Source organism: Camelus ferus, chromosome 6 (assembly GCF_009834535.1).
Source record: "Camelus ferus isolate YT-003-E chromosome 6, BCGSAC_Cfer_1.0, whole genome shotgun sequence".
Lineage (NCBI taxonomy): Eukaryota > Metazoa > Chordata > Mammalia > Artiodactyla > Camelidae > Camelus > Camelus ferus.
The window spans coordinates 82,076,487-82,098,443 of NC_045701.1; the positions used below are offsets into that span (position 1 = coordinate 82,076,487).

General features: G+C 45.3%; 1 protein-coding gene across 6 annotated transcripts in view; it reads right to left on the reverse strand.

Moving 5' to 3' along the window:
- TTC7B (tetratricopeptide repeat domain 7B) overlaps window positions 1–21,957 on the reverse strand; it is a 225,400-nt gene that overhangs the window by 101,998 nt on the left and 101,445 nt on the right. For all 6 annotated transcript variants that reach the window (XM_032482502.1, XM_032482503.1, XM_032482505.1 and 3 more), the window contains 2 exons: window positions 19,578–19,641; window positions 15,474–15,611 (listed from right to left, as the gene is read on the reverse strand). In XM_032482502.1, coding sequence (XP_032338393.1) covers window positions 15,474–15,611; window positions 19,578–19,641 — 202 coding nt within the window. The remainder of the gene's footprint in view (window positions 1–15,473; window positions 15,612–19,577; window positions 19,642–21,957) is intronic.

Sequence of the window (21,957 nt, forward strand, 5' to 3'; positions counted from 1 at the left end):
ATATGCAGGTGTGTGTGCGCGCGTGTGTTTATGCGAGCGAAAGACAGAGACACAGAGAGACAGGGATTTTTTAGGATAACAGGAGTGTGGGGAGGCAACAAGCAGGCAGAGAAGAAACTGAGAAGACAAATTAGAGAGCCAGGTCCCTGGAACAAGGGCCCCTGACATAAGGCCTTCTCCCAAGGAGGCCAGTTCTGTAGGATGCAGAGGAGAGGCCGCAGGGAGCTGTCCTGCAGCCGCTGTTTTCTCTCTGAAGATGGAATGAGGTGGTTGCTGGGAGGAAGGAAAAAGAACAGGGCTAGGAGTTTTTTAAAAGAACAGAAAAGCTTTCAATGACAACAAAAACTTCACCCCAAGGGGATGAGAGTTCACATCAGGGTCACCTCAAAGACTGGCGTAGACGTGCCGGGGCACCTACGGCTCCACGTAGCCGTTTTCTCTCGTGGTGCTCCGGGCTGCGGGAGCAGAGGGGGAGGACGGGCGGGGCGCGCGGGCTTGCTGGATGGACAAGGAGGGAGGGGCAGGGGCTCGGCCGACAGACAAAGGAGCCACAGAGAGGGTGACATGCTGGTCACAATACAGCTATAATGAAGGGTGAGAGGAGAGGAAATAATTCCAGAGTTTTAAATGGTATTCACAGAGACAGTCCCAGGAAGTACTATGCTGGCTGGTTTACTGTGAAAACCTGCCCTAAACAATATATTAAAAAGCGAAGTGTAAGCAGTGACTAAGTCCCTACTGGCGAGTGTAGGATGTAAGACGGACACTTGTTTGCTCGTTCTGATCACACTGGAAACGCACTTAGCCAGAAACTTGGGGGTGGACCTGTGACTCCAGCTCGGACCAGGATGTCGGCAGAAGTTAAGGGGTGGGCGTCCTCAGTGGGCACACACCCTGCCCTCGGGCCTGGTCCTACTGCCTGGGACCCAGACTCAATACGGGAGGTGGGGCGGTCAGGAAGTGAGAAGCAGCATGAGGACACATGCCACTCTCTCGAATGACTGAGCAGAAAGAGAGGAGGCGCCGGGGCCCTGATGCCACGAGATGCTGAAGCTCTTCAGATGGCCGCCTCTCACCAGACTTCTCTGATGGGGGGAAAAGTAAACTCGTACTGGGTTAAGTCCCTAGAAGCTGGTTTCGTTCATTACTTCTGGATACACCTCTCACTAAGACACACACTGAATGGCAGAGCTGGGATCTGAACCTGCCCCCAGGGACCCTCTCACCTGCTCTGCTACACTGATGAGCAACAAGAAGGCATCACTGTGCCTTTAAGAAGCACAGCAGGGAAAGAAGATGAAAGCAGCTGGCTGAGATCAAGTGGGCAAGATGTGGTGGGGGGAGACGTAATCCAGGTGTGGGGTGGTACGGGCTGGGAACACGAGGGGGAGGACAGGTGTGATGGAGAGAATGCCAAGCAACGAAAAGCCAACGGTGCTTGGAAACTGATTTAGGGAAGGGGGACGAGGGATGATGGAGGAGGAAACAAGAATGATGATCACACTGGGCGGAATCCGGCAGAGGAGTCAGTATGTGGAGAGAAGTTGGTAGATGATGATCAAAAATGAGGTTTGTTCTAACAGCTCTACTCAACTAATTCATGGCACTATAACCACTAAGTACTTAAATATATACACAGAAACATTTAAATGTTTAAATGCTTTTCTTCCTCCTTTTGCTGAAAGGAATGATAAATATCAACTGTTTTCCTGATAAACAAAAGGAGCCCACAGCTGAAACAGTCTGTTCTGATTCAAAAAGCTCAATGCTATAAATAAGCACGCGTCCTTATTTCCTTCTGTGCCAAAGGCTAACTCACTCGTTATCCTCAGTGAGAAACATTCACCGGGAGCCTAACTGGTACAGAGCTCCATTCCAGGTGCCGCCGGGAAATGCCAGCCTCATGAAGAGGAGACTCGCAGGCTTGGGGCTTCCAGGGAACTTGGGGAGCGTCTAGCTGAAGCCCTCAAAGGAGAGGACATCTGTCATTTTGGCTGCCTATCACCTCAAAACTCTTCTGACTTTCTGTTTTGTGGCAGCAGTGGGGGAGGACACCTGCAGATAGAAGGGAAACAGACACCCGCTTCCCAGTGGCAAAGTCTGAGGGCAGAAGAAGGAACAGCAGTGTGCCACGTGACCCAAGCACGGCCGACCGGAAGCTTCTGCCAGCGGGCTGACTCCCGAGCTCAGGGCAGGCGGCTGGCTGTTGGAAGTTGTCTCCATGGCCAGGTCTGGGGGGCCACAGTAGCAGTAGGGTTGGTGGAGGCCCTCCAGAGTTAACTTGTGTCCTCCCAAACTGGGGCAGGTACCTTAATTCCCTAACTTCTGTCCACCCCAGGTCTTCAGCTTTCTGTGCATCTGTGGGCTAAATGGTAAGCAATCAATTGTTGCCTTTTCTGTTACCTATAGCCAAGGCCCTGAAGGTAGACCCAATCACATGCTGCTGGCCCCCAACAAATAGTGGCACTACTTCTGCCTGAGAACCTTCCAGCATTCACGACCCGAACAGTGGCTAGAAATAAAGAATCTAGGCATCACCATAGATGAAATATGTGCATCTGGGCAAGTCAATGAACCTCTCTATACCCAGATTCCTCACTCTAAATGGGAAACATAATAGTAATTAGTGTAGAGAGTTATCAGAAAGATTAAATTGGTTAATACATAATAAGCAACAAGAACAGTACCTCAGATACAGGCTAGTGGCTGCTAAATAAAGGTTAGCTATTACTCCTTTTTTAAAAAAACTAACATTCATATATTATTACCATATGATCCAGCAATCCCACTCCTAGGCATATATCTGGAGGGAACTCTAATTCAAAAAGACACATGCACCCCAATGTTCATAGCAGCACTATATACAACAGCAAGGACATGGAAACAACCTAAATGTCCACTGACAGATGACTGGATAAAGAAGATGTCTTATATTTATACAATGGAATACTACTCAACCTTAAAAAAGAATAAAATAATGCCATTTGCAGCAATATGGATGGACCTGGAGATCATCATTCTAAATGAAATGAACGAGAAAGAAAAATACCATGATATCACTTATATGTGGAATCAAAAAAAAAAAAGACACAGATAAACTTATTTACAAAACAGAAATAGACTCACGACATAAAGAACAAACTTATGGTTGCCAGAGGGAAAGAGGGTAGGAAGGGATAAATTGGGAGTTCGAGATTCAGCAGATACTGTATATAAATAGACAAACAACAAGTTTCTACTGTACAGCACAGGGCACTATATTTATATTTTGTAGTAACCTATAATGAAAAAGAATATGAAAAGGAATATACGTATGTATATGTGTTACTGAAACATTATGCTGTACACCAAAAATTGACACAACATTGTAAACTGACTATATTTCAACAAAAAACCTCTGAAATAGAAAAGAAATACAACAAAATGCCTCTCATTTTACCCAAATTTAATATATGAAATTTCAAACTTATAATACATTATATCAGAAATAATTACTTACATTACTAAGTGTTTCCTTATTTTAGAAAAGGAGTCACTCTGAGACCTCTGAAAATAATGTCCAGCTTTACAGAGCTAAACTAGAACATATGTTGATAATTTCCTTAATAAGCAGTGTGGACAGAATGTTTGTGTCGACCCCCAAATTTATATGTTGGAACCTACTCCCCGACATGATGACGTTAGGAGGTGAGGCCTTTGTGGGGTGAGGAGGTCATGAGGGCAGAGCCACAGAGATCCCCTGCCCCTTCCACTGGATGAGGACATCGTGGTGAGGACAGTCTGCAATCAGAAGGTGGGCCTTCACCAGACATCAAATCTGCCAGAGTCACGGTCTTGGACTTCCCAGCATTGCAAGAGATAAACATTTGTTGTTTGTAAGCCATGCAGTCTGTGGCATTTTGTTACCACCGCCTCAACTGGCGGAGACAACGAGCTTTTTTACAACACCGTGAAGCCAGGCGTTCTTCTAATTGCTTTACAAGAATTGCCTCATTTGCTCGTCCTAATGACCCGACAAGGTACAAGCAAGTACTATTACTTTTACAGAGGAGGAAAATGGCGCACAGCTCTGCTATGTGACTGTGCAAGGTTGTGGGAGAGCCAGGATCTGTATCCAGGCAGTCTGGTTCCAGAGCTGGAGCTCTTAACCACAACACCAAGACTGTAATTACAGACCAGCCACTCAACTTATCAGGCCCACTTGCGCTGCATAAAGCAAAGTATAGCTAAATAAAAGGCTCCTAAAAATGTCACATGTTCCCTGAACTATTTTGGAGATTCAGCAATATTTTTGACTGCTAATGGGGCCCTTGCTCCCATGTCCTCTTTGGGAACCCCGAGGCTCTGACGGATGAGGCCTGTCCAGCTTGCAGAATTTTCAAGAAACTTCACAGATCCCATGATGTCTACTGGCACCACAGTGGCCAGTTATGCAGCGTCTCCAGCCCATCTCAACGACGCACAACTTGACAAAGACTTACATGGTCATGCATTTCCTCTCCACGGCAGATCTTTCACAGTCCCTCCCAGTTTGGACCCCTTTCTTAAAACTGTAAAAACCCACATCCCATTAAACCATAGGGGTGTCATATAGAGAATTAGGAAATGCAAGCCAACAATTACAAATTAACCCTTCACCCCACTTCAGAGGTATCTGAGCTCCCGCCTCACAGCTGATGGCTCTGTCTTCCTGTGGGCTCTTGGCATCCTACACCCGGTGATGGCAGCTGGCCCAGACAGCTCCAGATGCTCCTGAAGACTTGATGCCAAGCACACCGCTTGGCTAGATAACATGTCCTCCCCTATGTTCCTGTAAACATCGAGGTTATATAAACCCCTAAGCAGCTCAGGTCAACAGACCTCAATCACAAAGGGAAGTCCTCTTCCAAAGGATGCATCTAAGAGCAAAGGGAACTTAGGTTGTCACTGGGGGCATGTGCTATCCACACTCTCTGCCCCATAGACCAAGTCTTTGCTCACCCCAATCCTGTCTGACGATCCCCTTTTAAGTGCCCTAATTATATAAATTTGTGATAGAGTGAAAATTTCCAGTTTTAATGAAATAGGGAGATTGTAAACAGAATATATGCAGTAAGATAATTTTCATTTTAACAATGGTGCCAGTCTAAAAGAAGTACTGATGAAAATGGGCTTTTAAGAAGATGTAGGTGTTGGGGGATGGAGACGGACGGGGTGAGTGTATATAAGAGGCGGCTTCAGTCACCCAGGCCCAGCACGGCTGGGGGCAGCGAGGGCTAGCGAGGCAGCACCAGGAAGGGAGCAGAGCAAAGCCCTGCAGGTGTGCGGCCCTGAGTCCGGACCGCCCAGGCTTAACCCAAACTCCGCTCTCATGAGCCAGAGGCTTATTCTGGGGTTAAAGGAAATAATATATGTAAAATGCTTAAAAGAGTGTCTGGCACAGAGCGAGTGCTGTAAACATGTTACTGTTGTTGCTTTTATGAAACAAAGACGTAGCAGACGCTGCAGGGCTGGATCTGCAGCAAGAAGCCCTCGGAATGGGGTAGGGGTGCCGGCGGGTGGCGGAGGGAGACGGAAAAGGGGAGGTGAGAGCTGGCCCCTGGCCCCTTGTCCCTTTCCACTTCCGGTGTCCAGCGGAGAGATGGCAGAGAGGGACAGGGGGTCCAGTCCAGATCTGAGGATCCCTGAGTCACCCACGTGAAGCGGCAGGTGACATCTCCAAACCAGCTCCCGTACAAGAAAAAAAGATGGATTTGGCAACAGAATTCTTCCTGCCAGGAAAGAGAGGCCCATTCACTGTAATCATACTACTGCCACCTCTCTAAAGCCCAGATAACATTCACTTAATACCAAGAATATTTGGTAGAACAATAATGAGACTCTAACTGGCATCCTAATCATTTGAGTGGTAGTCAAAATGTCACTTCCAAAAAGGTTTCCTTTTGGGAGCGAGAGCTCAACCTTTCCAGTCTCCTGTTTTGGCTTTTCATAAATCAGACATCTCTGAGGGGCTCCTGGAATGAGAAGTTCTTCTGGCATAAGAAAGGGATTTAGCAACTACCTTCCTAGCACGCAAAGCCCAGTTACACAAACTGGGTGCATGGCAGTGACAGCTGTACAAGACCACAAGCAGGGAAAAGCCAACATCTATTTTTGGAATTCAAGGGTGAGACTCAGCATCCAGAAACCCATGGGGGTGGGGGCAGGAATAAAATAAGCAGATATTCCTCAAATTTAGCCTGGAGCTGAAGTCTAAAATTCATCACTACTAAAATAGAACAAATAACTTACGTGAACTGTCTTCATTATTCATCTTTGTGGACAGGTTGGCCAAATCCTAAAAATTCCCATAACATAGAGCCTTCAATGGATTAGGAAGGTTTTCTTTTCTACATCATATATATTTAATGAGTCAATTAATAAATGTAATTCCTGGCAGTTGGGTAACAATTTTTAAAAAATTTAACATGGTATATGAGTAATATTTCAATTCTTTACTTTAGCAATGAAAAACCATCTAGGCAATTTAGACATTTTAGACCATTATGCTAGACCCACAGATTGACATAATGAGAGAGCGTGTTAACTTTTAAGATTACCTTGTCCCATTCTTACTTTATGACGTGGAAACTAAGACCCAGCGAGGAGACAGGACCTGTCCAGGGTCACACAGTGGCGGACCTGTAATTAGAAGCCAGGTCCCATGATGCTCAGTTCAGTGCCCTTATTTCTAGATTAACTAAATATAAGAGTAGATTACAGTGGAGTTCAGGAGATCTGCTCTACAAGGAGTCTGGGGCCAGGAAAAGCTTCTAAAAGGCATGCTTATGGGACTCAGCTACAGATCAAAGTTCTCCCATCCAGTTTTGAGGAAGCACAGACAACACCTGTCAAGGCTTACTCAAGTTTTCTCCCCTTAAACTGGAAATAAAATAAGGCAAACCCCGCATCCGTGCCCCCACTTCCCATTTCTCTTTCTGCCCTAAAACAGCAATACGGCTCCAAGCAGAGGAGTGTCAAAGCTTTAACGCTTTGGCAGATGCTTAAATTAGAGGACATGACTGCCTCTGGCCATGGTGGGAGGAGCAGAGAGTGGGTTGTTTTTCAAAGGTCACAGACTTTATTATAGAACGTGAATACTGGACGCCAGCCTCTGGCAGCCTCTCCGTTCAAGTACAGGAAGCAACTGGATCAAGTCTGCACAGTGAGTAAAGGGCCACCAGGGATCTACTCAAGCAGTGCTCCATTGGCTCCTTTGCTGACGTGGCCCTTTGTTATTCTTATAAAATGAATCACTAAATTCTCAAGAAGTGGGCCTTTCATTCCTCTACCTTCTCCTTCCTCAACAGCCCTCACCTTTTTGGCCTTTATGTTCAGTCCGTCTCCCCTGACCCCCTGACTCTGGGCGCCAGGGACTTCAACCACGGCTGCCTCTGGACACATGCAAGACCTAGCGGGGAGGCGAGGAGTCCAGGGCGCTCCCCAGGGGTGTGTCTTATATAAAATGGGCGCTCAGTGAATGCTGGAACACAGACTGAATGTCAGCATCCGTTCTTTCGGGGATGTCCTTTAAGGGGGGCCACGGACGAACAAGGAAGCGCTGGGAGAAGAGCAGTGAAATGCAAAGAATCCAGAGATGACGCTCTATCAGAAAGGACTAAAATAGGGGCTGATAAATTACAGCCCGAGAGCCAAAGCCAAGCTGCTGCCTGTTTTCATGGAGTCTAAAGGCTAAGAATCGTTTTGCAGATGAACCCTGGCCATCAGTTTGATGAGAGGAAATACTAACTTTGAATCCAAATTAAGAGAAATGCCAACCCTCCCCTCCCAACAATCCCATTCCTATTAAAGGAGCTCACAACTTCCCAATTTCAAACAAAAAAGTTGTACTTGCTAGTTATAGTTTGAATTTTATCAGTAAAAAATCTTGTGGAAATTTATTTCCTCTCTTGTTGTACCTACACAATGCCCTTGATCCTGCCTCTTGGTCCTCAAACCCTAGAATATTTATTGTCTGGCCCTTTATAGACATATTTGCCAATCCACAGACTAAAAGGATAGAGCATTTTATGCTAGAGGAAAGAAGACATATAATAGTTGTCTTCAAAAAATTTGATGGGCTGTCTCTGAGGCAGGACTGGACTTGCTCTATGGCTCCAAAGAGATGGAAAAGGTGAAAGTTACAAGGAGATACATTTTCAGATCAACCCTTTCTAATAACCAGAGAGGGATGGAATGCAGTGTATTACACACCAAGAGCTGTGCTGGCTGCCTGACACCTACTGAAGTCCAGAGTGGCTGAGTGTCTTTCCCAAAGTCAAGCAGCTGGGAAAGACCAAGATTTGAATCCAGGTCTGCCCAACTCCGTGGCTGAGTTTTTTCACCCAATGAAAGACCCTACTAAGGGTCAAGGGTCAGTGGCCAGGGTTATTACAAAGGGGATTTTTACATTAGAAGGCAGATTATCAACACCACTAGTAGCAATGATAACAGTAACACGCATTTTGTATACACTGTTTCTTTACTCCTCACAATAACCCTAGGAAGTAGGTCCTATTATCACCTGTATTTTCCACATAAGGGGCCGGGTTTAGAGAGGTAAAGGAATCTGCTCAAGTTCATACTCGGCATGTAAGGTGGCAGAATTGAGATTCAAAGCCAGATCTGCTATCAAAATGTGAGCTACTGTTAAGACGGCAACACCATCCCAGTGATCTACAGATTCAATGCAATCTCTGTCAAAAGTCTTTTTTGCAGAAATGGAAAAGCCAAGCTTCAAATTTATGTGGAATCACAAGGGGCCCTGAATAGGCAAAGCAATATTGAAAAAGAGCAAAGTTGGAGAACTCACAACTTCCCAATGTTAAAGCTTACAACAAAGCTACAGCAATCAAAACAGTGTGGTACTGGCATAAGAATAAACATACAGACCAATAGAATAGAACTGAGATCCCTGAAATAAACCCACATATCTGTGGCCAGCTGATTTCTGACAAAGGTGCCAAGTCCATTCAATGGGGAAAGAATAGCCTCTAAACAAATGTTGCCAGGAAAACTGGATTTCTACATGAAAAGGAATGAAGTTGGACCCCTATCTGACATCATATATGAAAATTAGCTCAAAATGGGCCAACAACCTAAATATATGGGTGAAAACCAAAAAATTCTTACAGGAAAACATAGGAGTAAACCTTCATGACCTTGGATTTGGCAATGGATTCTTAAATATGACACCAAAAGCATGAGCAACAAAAGAAAAAAAATCAATAGATTAGACTTCATCAGAATTAAAACCTTGTGTATATCAAAGGACATTATCAAGAAAGTGAAAAGACAACCTATAGAATAGGAAAAAAATATTTTCAGATCATGTATCTGTTAAAGGCTTTTATCCACACTAAATAAAGAACCCCTATAACTCAACAACAAAAAGACAAACAGCCCCATTTTAAAATAGGCAAAGGTTTTGAATAGACATTTGTTCAAATAAGATACACAGATGACCAATATGCACATGAAAAGATGTTCAACATCATTAGTCAACAAGGAAATGCAAATCAAACCCACAATGAGATACTATTTCACATCTACTAGGATGGCTATAATAAAATGAAAAAAACAAAAATAAAAAGTAAGTGTTGGTGAGGATGTGGAGAAATTGGAACCCTTGTGTCTTGCTGCTTGGGACATAAAATGGTGCAGCTGCTGTGAAAAACAGTTTGATAGTTCTTCAGAAAGTTAAATATAGAATTACCTTATGACCCAGAAATTTCACTCTTGGATACAGACCCAAAAGAACTGAAAACAGGAACTCAGATATGTATACACCAAGGTTCATTGCAGCATTATTCACAATAGCCAAGAGGTAAAAACAATCCATATGTCCATCAATAGATGAATGAATAGACAAAAATGTGGCATAGACACACAATGGAATGTTATTTAGTCATAAAAAGGAATAAAGTCCTGATACACATGATCAGATATATTATTACAACAAGGCTGAACCTTGAAAACATTAGGGTAAGAGAAATCAGCCAGAAACAAAAAAATTAGTACTGCAAGATTCCATTTATATAATGTACCCAGAATAGGCAAATTCATAGATGCAGAAAGCAGATTAGAAGTTACTAGGTTATGGGGGTTGCTAAACAGGTAGAGTTTCTGTCTGATGGTAAAGTTTGGACAAATGGTTACACAACACTGTGAATCCCACTGATGCCACTGAATTATACACTTTAAGACTGTTAACATGGTATTTTAAGTAAAGAAATTTTTTTTCCTTGAGGGCCACAAGAAGAGAGCAGTCATGATTAATTAAAAAACACTTCCATAATGGTAGGACTGTAGGTGCCAGCTGCCATTTCCAGAGCTGAGATTCTTCAGGGCAGGCCTGTCATTCAAAAATGATGTGGCTGATCCCCACAGGGCTGTCCCTCAAAGCTGGACCAGAGTTGGGATCTGTACCAGTGCTCTGCCTAACGCAAGGCCCACTTCTTCCTCTGCTGCTTAGTACCAAGGTAAATGACCTTTAACCTTTAAGCCAATCTGGGGAAGACACACTCATTGCACATCTAGGGCCAGTTTACCCCCAAACCAAAGAAAAGCAGGATGGGAATGTACATTAGTTCTGAAGCACTGGTTTATCTGGCAAGCTGTTCCTGGGCACCTATCATGAACCTTGGTTTCTCAGGAGTCTTCAGTTTCACTTGTGCCAGGCCACTCCGATGCCTTCTGGGGACCTTGGCACGTGGGTTAAGGCTGGGTTTCTGCAGAGTGAGTGGGGCTGCATGAAATACTAAATGCTAATGTAAACTAACAAACAGTAGGCTGCTGAGATGTTCAAGTGTTTTCACAATGCTTCCTAATTAAACAAGTGTCTGGGGCAGGGATGTGTAAGGGTCCCCTTGGTATAAGCACTAGCCAGACAGTTCTACCCACAGAACTATAATGTTGTTGAGATTTACCATAAACAAATGAATACGAGTTCAAGACGAAAGATAAAAATATCACTTCTGTCTTTAAAGCTGCCATGTCTATGTAGGGGGGACACACACCCCCTTCAGAAAAGACCCCATAATGTTCTGTCAAAATGGAGCCATTAATAGTCAATTCAAGAAATAAACCTTCTTAGCAGCTTGGGTTCATTCTAAAAAACAGAGAAAGCGGTGCTTATTGCTTTACTTTTAATAGCACAGGTTGTCATGCCAACTAGTGCTACTGTTTAAACTGAAAGGGGGAAAAAATGTTCCTTCCTACACAAACCTTTCAGGAGGGCTCATATTAGTCTTTAAAAAACATGAGAACTCATAGCACTGGAGATACGATAAACACTGCGCTTATATTTAAAACCTGTCAGAATGAGGATGCGATGCACCTTTGGTTTGAATTTCCTTTGCACAGTGCTCCTCGTCCAGTATCTGGCTGAACAACGCCCCGAGAAAAAGAAAGGCATTGTGTGGGCGCACACCAAGGCAGCCGTCTTGAGATGGGAGAGGAGCCTTCCATCTTGAGCAAGAGAGACGGGCTATTTTTTTTGGAAAGTGGCTCTGCTCCCCGAGTAAGCACAGTGTTTAAAGGGCTGGGTCTGCACAGTGCTTACAACACACGCAAAGGTGTGGCAGGAGGGGTGGCGAGAAGATGGGCTGGGCGCCGCGGCAGAGCCACCCCGACCCTGTCCCTGCTGGTGCAGGAGTGCCTGGGGCCCAGGGTGGCCGCATCCTGATGTGGAGGTGTTGTTGCTCAGGGACAAGAGAAGGGAGGAAAGTATGAGGACAGGGTGAGGAGGCAAGACTTCTCTCACAGTAGCCTGGTGGTGGTGAGCTCGCCTGCTCATGAAAGCTTCCACCCGGTGCAAAGGAAGATCCCGGCAGCGTCGCGGGGGCAGTGGAAACAGCACAGCAGCACAGGCTTCTGTTTAATGAGCTCTAGGTACTGGGCTCTGTTCTGAGCACTTTACATGGATGAGCGAATGACCCTCACAATGACAGGAGACAGCTGTGATTATTATCCCTACTTTACAGAAGGAAAGACTGAGGCATAAGAGGTGAACGACTTGCTGGGATCACACAACTGCTAAGTGGCAGATCCAGAACTCAAACCCAAGCTCTCTGACTCCCGGGCCTGTGCCCAGGACACACAAGTTTGCTGACCCGGATTGGGAGGCTGAGGAGGCAGGGATGGGGAGGGGGCGTCGATGGAGGGGAGAAGAATGATGGAGAAGATCCACAATAAAATATCTACCTCAAAATGCCACCCCATGCCTTGAAACCTACATAAGTGCACATGCATTTATGCATAAAGGGATATGTGAAAAGGTGGTCTCTAAAATGCCAGTGGGCAGTCCACTGTCTCAGGAAGAGTGGGATTCTCAGTGACTTTTATTTTCCTTTCCATACATGTATGGATTCTTCAAGGAGTCTGCAGGGCTCCTGCATACGGCAGGAAGACAGAAAACGAAGACGATTTCATTACAGGAGGAAAAGGAAAGCAAAACAAAATAGAGGGAGGAAAAACAAGGGTGGGGGGAAGAGCCATGAAATGTTTCTCAGCAGGAGGGTGTGTGAGAGAGATCACTCTGGTGCCGGTGCAGGAGAGGGGGAAGGGATATGAACAACCCCCCGATGAATGATGCTAGTGACGTCATTGACCAACACCCGTGGGGCCCAGAGAAGTGAAACGGGAAGGGGAAAATCCAGTTACCCCTCCGTGGCACTATTCGCCGTAGCCAAATGCCCACCAGCTGATAAATGGAGAAGCAAACTGTGGTCTGTCAAAGGAATGTTATTCAGCTGTAAAAAGGGAGGAAGGACTGACACCTGCTATAGCACGGATGACCTTGAGAACACGATGCCCAGTGAAAGAAACCGGACACAAAGGGCCATATATTGGATAATTCCATTTATATGAAATACAGCAAAATGGGTAAACCCACAGAGTCAGAGAACAGATGAGTAGCTGACAGGGACTGAAGGGAGGGCGGCATGGGGAACAACTGCTCCGTGGGGACGGGGTTTCCTTTCAAGGTGATGAAAATGTTTCGGAATTAGAGGTGATGGCTGCACAACAGCATGAATCTGCTAAACGCTGCTGAGTTGTACATCTTAGACTGGTTAAGTTTATGTTATATGAATTTACCTCAGTTTTTAAAAAATCCAGTTAGCCTTTTAATCTAAAGTCCTCAGAAGAATGGAAGAGCAGATGAGCAGTAAAGAAAAAGAAGGAAAGAAAACCCCAGCAAATGAAGCAAGCGAGACACTTGAAGTAGGATGTGGCCTGAGACCAAGGGACAAGGGTCCGTGCTCAGCCAAGGCTGGACCACGCCCCTGTCTCTGCGGACAGGACTGGCCCTTGAGATGCCCTGTACTTTCGCCTTCCTGTTCTCGTTAGATCTGAGACAGCGTGGCCGCCAAATATTTGCTGGGGGAAGCTCCACCTGCAAAAATAAGTAGAAACAGCAAGAAATGTGAAGGCCAAGGATTCAAACCCTTCATTACTGGATGCAGGCCCTGCATGGAGTGCCCCTCCTCGGCCACACCAGATGCAACTTCCTGCTGCTTGGCTGCCTCCCTCTGGACTGGGAGCTGCTCGGGGCAGGGACGGTGCCTCGCTCACCGCTGAATCCCTGGCCTTAATCACAGGCCCTGGCACAGAACCGGGGGCTGCACTTATGTGTGTTAAAGAAATGAATGTCTTCCGTTTTATATATTTGATCCATTGATTCATATTTTTAATAGATAAAACACAAGATATGGTACAAAAGTCATAAAGCCCCCAGGGAGATATGGTGATAAATTTCCCTTTCTCCCACTGTTCCACTCCAGCACCTTCAAGGCAACCCCTGGCACTGTCTCCACCATTGTCAGTGTGACTAGTGCCATGAAATTCTGAATCGCAAAGGCACTGGCAACCAACGACTCGGGCATCAGGTCACCACCACCAGAGGAAGCTACATGTGATGTCAAGGTGAAAGTCATCTGGATGAAAGCAAGGTCCCCGGATTCTGGAGGCACATGCCAGGGAGCCGTCAGCTCACGGAGGAGTGCGGCTAGGATGCAGCCGTCCCCCTGGAGTCATTCATGGCACAACGAGAAGTCTGTAGGCAGGGGCCATCCAGCCTGTCCACCACGCCAGCCACCTCGGGCTCCTCACACCTGTTCCAGACACAGGTGAATTTCAAGCTGGGGACAGGTTCTATGGCTACAGGATGGGAGGAAAGTAGATGTGCAAACCACGCTCAACCTTGGGCTCCGAGAGATGTTTTGTGGTTTGTCTGGGAGGAAAAAGTTCACCTTAAAGGAACTCAGCTGTGAGCTGGGTGGCCCCCTCCCCACAGATGGGCTCTGTGGACAGGAGCTAAGCTGGCCAGGAGCAGAGGGTCCCTGGAAGCCAAAGCCCCTGGGGTGGCGAAGAATCTGGGCCAGTCCCAAGGCTGGGCAGAGTCCCAGGGGGTGTCCCGTGTGTGACAGGAACATCTGGACTCGCTGCTTTATCCAGCCAGATTGTGAGGGGCTTTTTTTTTTTGAGGACTGAGTAACCATTGCCCTGTATAGTCACCAAACCAAAGACTAAAAAAAGATCCAAGCCACGCAGGCTCGTCTGTTCTCCGAGGCTCCTGCCTAATGTGGCGATGAACCGGCAGGCTAGAGGGTGAGCCGGGCGCTTATCTGATTTCAGCCAATCTGTTACTGCATTTCATTCCCTGTCCCTGTGCCCAGAGGCTGTTGCAATGTGTATAAATTTAGAAAAAAGAAAGATAAATAACATGGAAAAGTTCATTTTAACAAAAGGAGTTGTTTTTCTTTCCTTCTTTCTTTTTACTCCAAGAAGGAAAAGAGAAAATGATTTTGTGACTGATTTAGCCTCTACCAGGGTGGATTTGGTATTCTAGGCAGCAACTCAGAAATGTATACCAGCTTCTTCTGAAACTGTAAAACAGTCGAGCTTCCATCCTAAATGTTTCTTAGCAGCTGAGAGAATGAGATGGCGATGCCTGGTGCGAGATCTGTAAGCAACTAGGGTCTCTTCTGAACAAGCAAAGACTCTATATGAAGACAGGGCTCATTTACGTGGAAGCCTGTACCAGCTCGTGTACTAGCCTGAAGTTACCATTTCACCAGGAGTAATGCACTGATACTTTAAATAAAATAAAACCTGTTTTACAAAGAAATTAATACCACAGGTGGGAGACCCGGGTTATGGTGGAAATTACACCGAAGGAGAAACTGCTTGAGACACACTTGCCTCATCTCACACACAAACTCACCCCCAAGAGGGTTTAGGGACCACTGGTAGGAAGTGATTGCCAATGAATTCCACCACCTAATCATTTAGCCCAATTCCCATTTGGCAGAGGAGGAAAGCAGATGATGGGTCCAGGGTCACACGGCTGCGGTGAGAGGGGGTGGGGGCCAGAATAGGTCCCAGGGCTGGTCCCAGTGCTCACACGCCAGCACCACCCACTGCCTGGGAGTAACCAGACCCAAAGGCTGTACCTCTGACAGCATCTCGTACTGGCCTCTCCTCCCGAGAGCGATGGTCAGTAGATCATAGACCACAGACGCGCTCTGTAAACTGATGAGGCGGTCGCTCTTGTGCTCAGGAATCCTGCTCAGCACAGCATCCCGGTTGGCCTGAAAACAACAAGAAGAGAGAAGCAGATGGTGTGGCAGCCCGTGCACGCAGCCAGCACGCTGTGTGGAGAAGCCATCCAGGCCCTCTTGCCCCTGAGAGCTTGCTGAGGGTCTGGAGACAAGGGCAGGAATGAGTAAGGGGTCGCTTATTCACAATCCCCACATGGTACATGGCATCATCCAAACACGGGAGGCCTGGAGCCGCAATCCTAGGGGGCACTGGTACCCGTGAGCAGGCATCGGGAGGAAGCTTTAGGAGCTGATGCAAAGCAAGGTGGTTTGTCTGGGGCTGGGGCTCACAGACAGCCTCACTGCAACACAGCTGCGCTCTGGGGCACAGCGTCACCCGTCGAGCGAGGCCGTGCTGCCCCTCACTTGTAGACCCTGCGTCTGCTCGACATTAAAGAGCAGGGGGAAGTTTCCAGCCCCACACTGCCCATCACCAAATGGCGTCATCAAGTTCCACCAGCCCTATAGAGATAGATCGCACTTTTCCCCTGTCACCACAGCAACATTCAAATCTTTATGTGACATCTTCACTGGAACAGACTACAGAGACTAATTCAACCTTGTTTAGGGAAGCACAAAACAGATGCATGAGAGAAAGCAAGAAGCAAACCGATTTTTGTTTTGAAAGACAGAGGACTCAAGAGAGCCTCGCTTGCCTATTTCACTCCTCCACTGCTTAGCACAGAGATACAGCAGGCACATTCAAGCTTATTCATTTCATCTGCCTAGAAATCAACAGGCTCTTCACAGCGACTTGTTTTCATTACTTTTGCCTGTATTGTTTGTTTTTAAGAGGGGGAAGTAATTAGGTTTACTCATTAATTTCTGCTTGGAGGAGGAACAGGGGATCGAACCCAGGAACTCTTGGCTGCTGAGCATGCACTCTACCACTTGAGCTATATACCCTTCCCCTGTTTTCATTACTTTTGACATCTCCCTCGATTCCTCCAGATACACCACGTGTACTGGAGACTCTAACTGCAGCTCATTTTCCTTTTCTCCTCAGTAGGAAGCTCGGTATCAATCAAGTCTTTTCCCCCCTGCTAATTAACGAAAGTCTCCACACCTGTCCGTCTCTAAGGAGCACAGAAAGGGTCCCTCAAGTTTCCCCATGAAGGTGGCACAAGAAGTACCAGGGTCACTGGTCCAGGCAGGCTGATGTTCACCTTCCTGCCTGACATGCGGAAAGGCCACGCACACACCTTCTCTCTCGCTGATGAGGTGAACGCTTTCTTTTGTGTGTGAGTCCAAGGCTTTGATTTGGAGCCACCCATCAGTACTTACTCATTTTAAAACTCCTTATTCTTAAATGTCAAAGACAAGTAAGAATATAGAAGACAGGCCACTTCCTACAAAGTGAGTCATCTCTTATGGAAATAAGCCTGCTTTTGAAGATTTCATTCTAAGTTTTTCTTGTTAGGAGGTGCCTTTTGAGGCAACAAAGGAAGCTCCAAGGGAAACCGGGCCTGCTATAAGTGGTTTATTTTATTTATTTGCTCTAAATGTTCCATATTGAGACCAATGTCTGGAAGAGAAGGGAACAAAACAAAACACTATTTAAGATTTTCAAGTTATGCCAAATGCATTCTTTTTTTTTCTTTTAAGAGAAAGCCTATCAGCGTCTTTTGATTAAAAAGGTACAATGTAGAACCTCAAACAGATCCCAAATAATAAATATCTCAGAACACTCTCTCTGTGGTAGTTGTGCAAATATAGTTCTGATGACCCCTTTCTCCCAGGGAAACTGATTTGCTTTAAGGTGAGAACGCAGTCCGATTCCGAATGAGTTCTTGTAGGTGGAGAGACTGTCAACAAATTTATGCTTCCAAGTTGAAGTCGGAACCAATGAAGAATATGATTTTCTGACACCAAAAAACACTACTATTCTCATCTTGGTTCTGAAATTAAGCACATCTATTTTCCATCTAAAAACTGAAAAAAAAATCAAGGAGTCAAGGGATATGAAAAAAGGCTTCCAAAGGCAACTTAATTTAGACTTTTGTCTACATAATTATGGAACAATTTACAGGGAGAACAGCATCATTCTCGTTGGCAACCTCGTCCTTCGTATTTACTGTCACTGGATTTCACCATCCTCCGAAGAGACCTGCTGGAAATTCAATGCGACAGGGCCACATCCGAGTGTCTCAGAGGGACCCAAGCTCTGAGTATTATTAGTTTCTATCGCTTCAGTGAGGGAGCAGGAGAGCTGGAGGCACCATTCCCAAGACATCTAAACTTAGAGCAGGCATCTTAGAGAAGTGGACCTGTGTCCCAGATTCCAAAATGGAACACAGTATTTTCAATCAGAATTGTCCAGGAATTCGAAAGTGTGTGATCACCCTGCTTTCAGAACGTTTACACTGTCACTAATCAAGTTTTCCCAAAGGGAGCTAACTGCCAGGTTGGGAGCACCCAGCCAGGAGGAGGGAATGTCAGCGAGGCCAGTGTGAGTGGGCCCCTCAGAGAACTGACGGCGAGGCTCAGGCAGCCCCGCTCGCCTGAAAGCCAGCTCCTGGGGGCCACCGCGCGCCAGCCTGTGCACATATGTGCCGCCGCAACCGTGCCAAGGCAGAGGAGAGAGTGTCAGTGACACCGTCCTCAGTTACCAGCTGACAGTCAAGGAAAGATGAGCCACGGGGGCAACCTGTTTCCTTCAGAGGAAGTGGGGCCAATAACGTCAAGAACTTCCAAATAAAAAGAAGTGGTAACTCAAGCAGTCTTGCTCTTGTAAACATCATGGGGCCATTTCACAGAATAAGAAAACCCAAGGTTTTAAATTAAGGCAAGAAAGCTACTCTCCCTGCCTAATCCCAGCCTCTTCTGAGCCTCCTTCACTCAGCTTGTGGGCTCCGTTTCTAAGCCTTTTTCACCGGAGTGTGTTCCATGCCTCGATTTAAACCGCACGCTTGGGGAAGGAGGAAAATGCCTTCTCTTGCTTTAGCTACGATTCTTGTTTCTACTCCTTTCTCCTCCTGCCTGCCTGGCGGGGTGGGAGTTATGCATGGAGGCAGGACCATCTACTAGAAAGAGCGACAGACCACTGCAGGGGGCTTCCTTTTTGCCCGCTCTGGGTCTCTGGCTCCTCGTCCGTAAATGAGTGGGTGGACATGAGGACCTCGAGGTCCTTCCAAGTCCCAGGGGCTTGTCGTTCTGCTCAGGTGCTCAGCACACGCTGTTCACTTGCCAAGGTACAAATTAATTGTAACACATATTACTCTGGAATGTTTCAAGCTGGGTCGTCATGCCTGGCAACATGCAGAGTAGAAACCCAGTAAAATGATGAGAGGTGAAATTCTAGACCTAAATTCGATATCCTGGCCAAACACTAAGAAGACATTTCAAAGGAATCTGATGGTCTGGCAAAAACTCCCTCACAACAGCAGGGCCAGGTAACAGCAGTGTGCTCTCCCAGGCTGGGACTGGGCAATGCCTGGGGAACAGGCTGGGGTTCAGGGAGAGGACCTGGGCAGGAGGATGAGGCAGTTGCATCAGGCTGCTACTATGGAAACCAGAGGTTCGTGTATATAACGAGTGATTTACCCCCAAACTCCCCCTCCCTCCAAGGCAAATGGAGAACCTCATAAAGGTTACCTTTTGGGGGCTTCTTTTCGCCTTTAAGGTTCCTTTGGTGGTCATGTTAGCTGTAGTTTACCCATACACAGCTGTGTTGGTGTTCAGTCAACACTTGGTGGATAAATGAATGAACTCAGAGGCCTGCTAACTGCTAAGGGAAGACAAGCTCTGTGCTCCAGGCCGACCAAGGGACATTTCTAGCCAGTCCAAGAATTAAGAAACATCCTTCCTTCTAAATCGCTATGGTTTTTCCCCACCCAGGTATCCCCTTAATAAAGTATTATTCTCCAAAGAAAAAGTCACATTCTGATGCAGTCACCATATCAAAACAGGGACTATAGAAACAGGGGAAAGAAAAATGTGAAAACACGTTCTACTCACCATTGATTCACTAATCAGCAATAACAACAGGGCTTCTTCAGTATTTTCTTGAGGACAAAAAATGCTGTATAAAGAAAATTGACTTTGATAGATGGCAGTTTCAAAGTAACACAAAATAAATGTCTAAGAGCAAAACTGAATGCTAAAAGCTTCTAGATTTTTATATAATATAGAACCCATGAAAAATATTGTATAATCTGGACACCCGAGTTCATCTGTCTATTTCTATGGTAATCTATGGAATTTATAATTTGAACTTTATAATTTGAAATTTATAATTTCATAGCAGGCAGCAGGGTAAAGCTGTAAAAACCAAGTTAAAAGCCAAACAACATTTGTGCCTATTATAAAGGCAGAAATTTCTATCACTACAAACTGACATTATAGAAATAATACAAGCTTTCTCCTAAACCCATTATGAGGTATAAATGCAGACGTGTCACTGTACAGTGTTCCTCTTACCTCTTCCTTGCCAGCTGGCCTATTTTATATTGTCATTTAGATGAAATAGGAGATTGGAAGCAACTTCAGAGTTTGACTAATTTCTGGAATACTGTAAGAATTTAGTGAGCTATCATACTTCAGCTGTCATTATGGGATGGCAGGCAAGCGCTGTCGTACTAATCAATATTATGGAATTTGGCCAAACTTGAACATCTTGGATTAAAAGAAAAAGCTTTTAAGCTCAATCATGCTCAGGATTACAGGACCATAAAAACCAAACATAACTCTGATCACCAATCTTGATATTCTGTTTATGTGTTTTGAGCATTTTAAAAGATCTCCAGCATTTCCCCTCCATTCTAAAGCTCTAGAGTCGTTTGAGTAGAACTGTGAGTGTTACCACCAGTTGGGCTAAACTCAACTCTTTTTTATGGAATGAAAGAAGAGTGCAATAAAAATGAACTTGGTTACCTGCAAATCTGAAATCCCAATTAACCACTATATAAAATAAACAGCAAGGTCCTACTGTATAGCACAGGGGCTATATTTAAGACCTTGTAATAGCCTATAATTAAAAAGAATATGAAAAGGAATATATATATGTGTGTGTGTGTGTGTGTGTGTGTGTATATATATATATATATATATATATATATATATATATATATAACAGAATCACTACTGCTGTACACCAGAAATTAACACAACACTGTAAACTGACTATACTCCAATAAGAAAAGTATTAAATACTAAAAAAAAAATCTTGGTTAAAAAAAACTCCTGGATGTTTTAGAGATGACTAAATAAAGACTAAATTTACATCTTCCCAGGTAACACTACAATCATTTAACTTAAGACAAGGGATAATTTCCCCCAAGATGGCCAAAAAATGTTTTCCAAACCATTATAAATACTTGTTCTCTTTGAAGTGCTGGCAGCTTTTGTATTGCATCAGAGCAAGACAGAAAAGCACAGTGCCTCATACTGTTTTTACAGTCCTGAGATCCCCAGAGGTAAGGGAACCACCAGTGGGATGGCTCCAGTAGCTCTTGTGGGGCTAAAATTTTATAAAAGGGCTGGCCTGTGAATGAGGAATAAGATTCCGGAATCTGCAGTGACTTTCTTAAAGAGATGGCTTGAGGTGATGTGGGTTTTTAGAAGATGGAACATTTCTTTGCCCTTAAATTCAGAAACAGAGCCTACAGGCTTCACAGTAAAAATGTGGGGTGTGTGTGTGTGTGCGTGCCCCCACTGAGCAATCATTTCCTAATATCCTGGCTTGTGCTTACATGCAATTGGGACCTTACAAATGAAGCAGTAACATTAACCATTTTCACTTCTTCGTGGCTCACCACGTCTGCATTGTCCAGACTAACTGAGAAGAGAAAGCCCATGCTAATTGTGACTTAACACCAGCAAATTCAGTCCATGGATAATCCCCAAATTCCATTTGAGCCATCAGCCTATTTACGTGCTAGGTTATGTTATTTTTACCAGAGCTGCTAACAAGTCGCACATTAACTGGTTTTAATTCTACTTCCCCTACCCTTCTTTTCAAGGCAGGCAAGATGGGTACAAAGCTCTCAGGGCTGGCAGGAAGAAGGGGGGGTGGGGGAGCGGGAAAGGATAGTTTTAAGAGACATACTTGAAAAACTACACACTGGAATCCCCCTGCTCCATAATTAAGAATTCTCTAGACCCAGTTCTGGCCATTCTTTCCCTCTTCCCAGTTGAGGGAAGTATGGAGCTCAGGGTAGACAGTCAAAGTTGTTGGGAAAGCATCTAATCTTTCACTATGAGTATGAAGTTAGCTGTGGGTTTTCATAGGTGCCCTTCACCAGGCTGAGGAAAGCCCCTTCTATTACTAGTTTGTTACGTATATTTTATTGTGAAAAGGTGTTGCATTTTGTCAGATGTTTTTTCTGCATCTACTGAG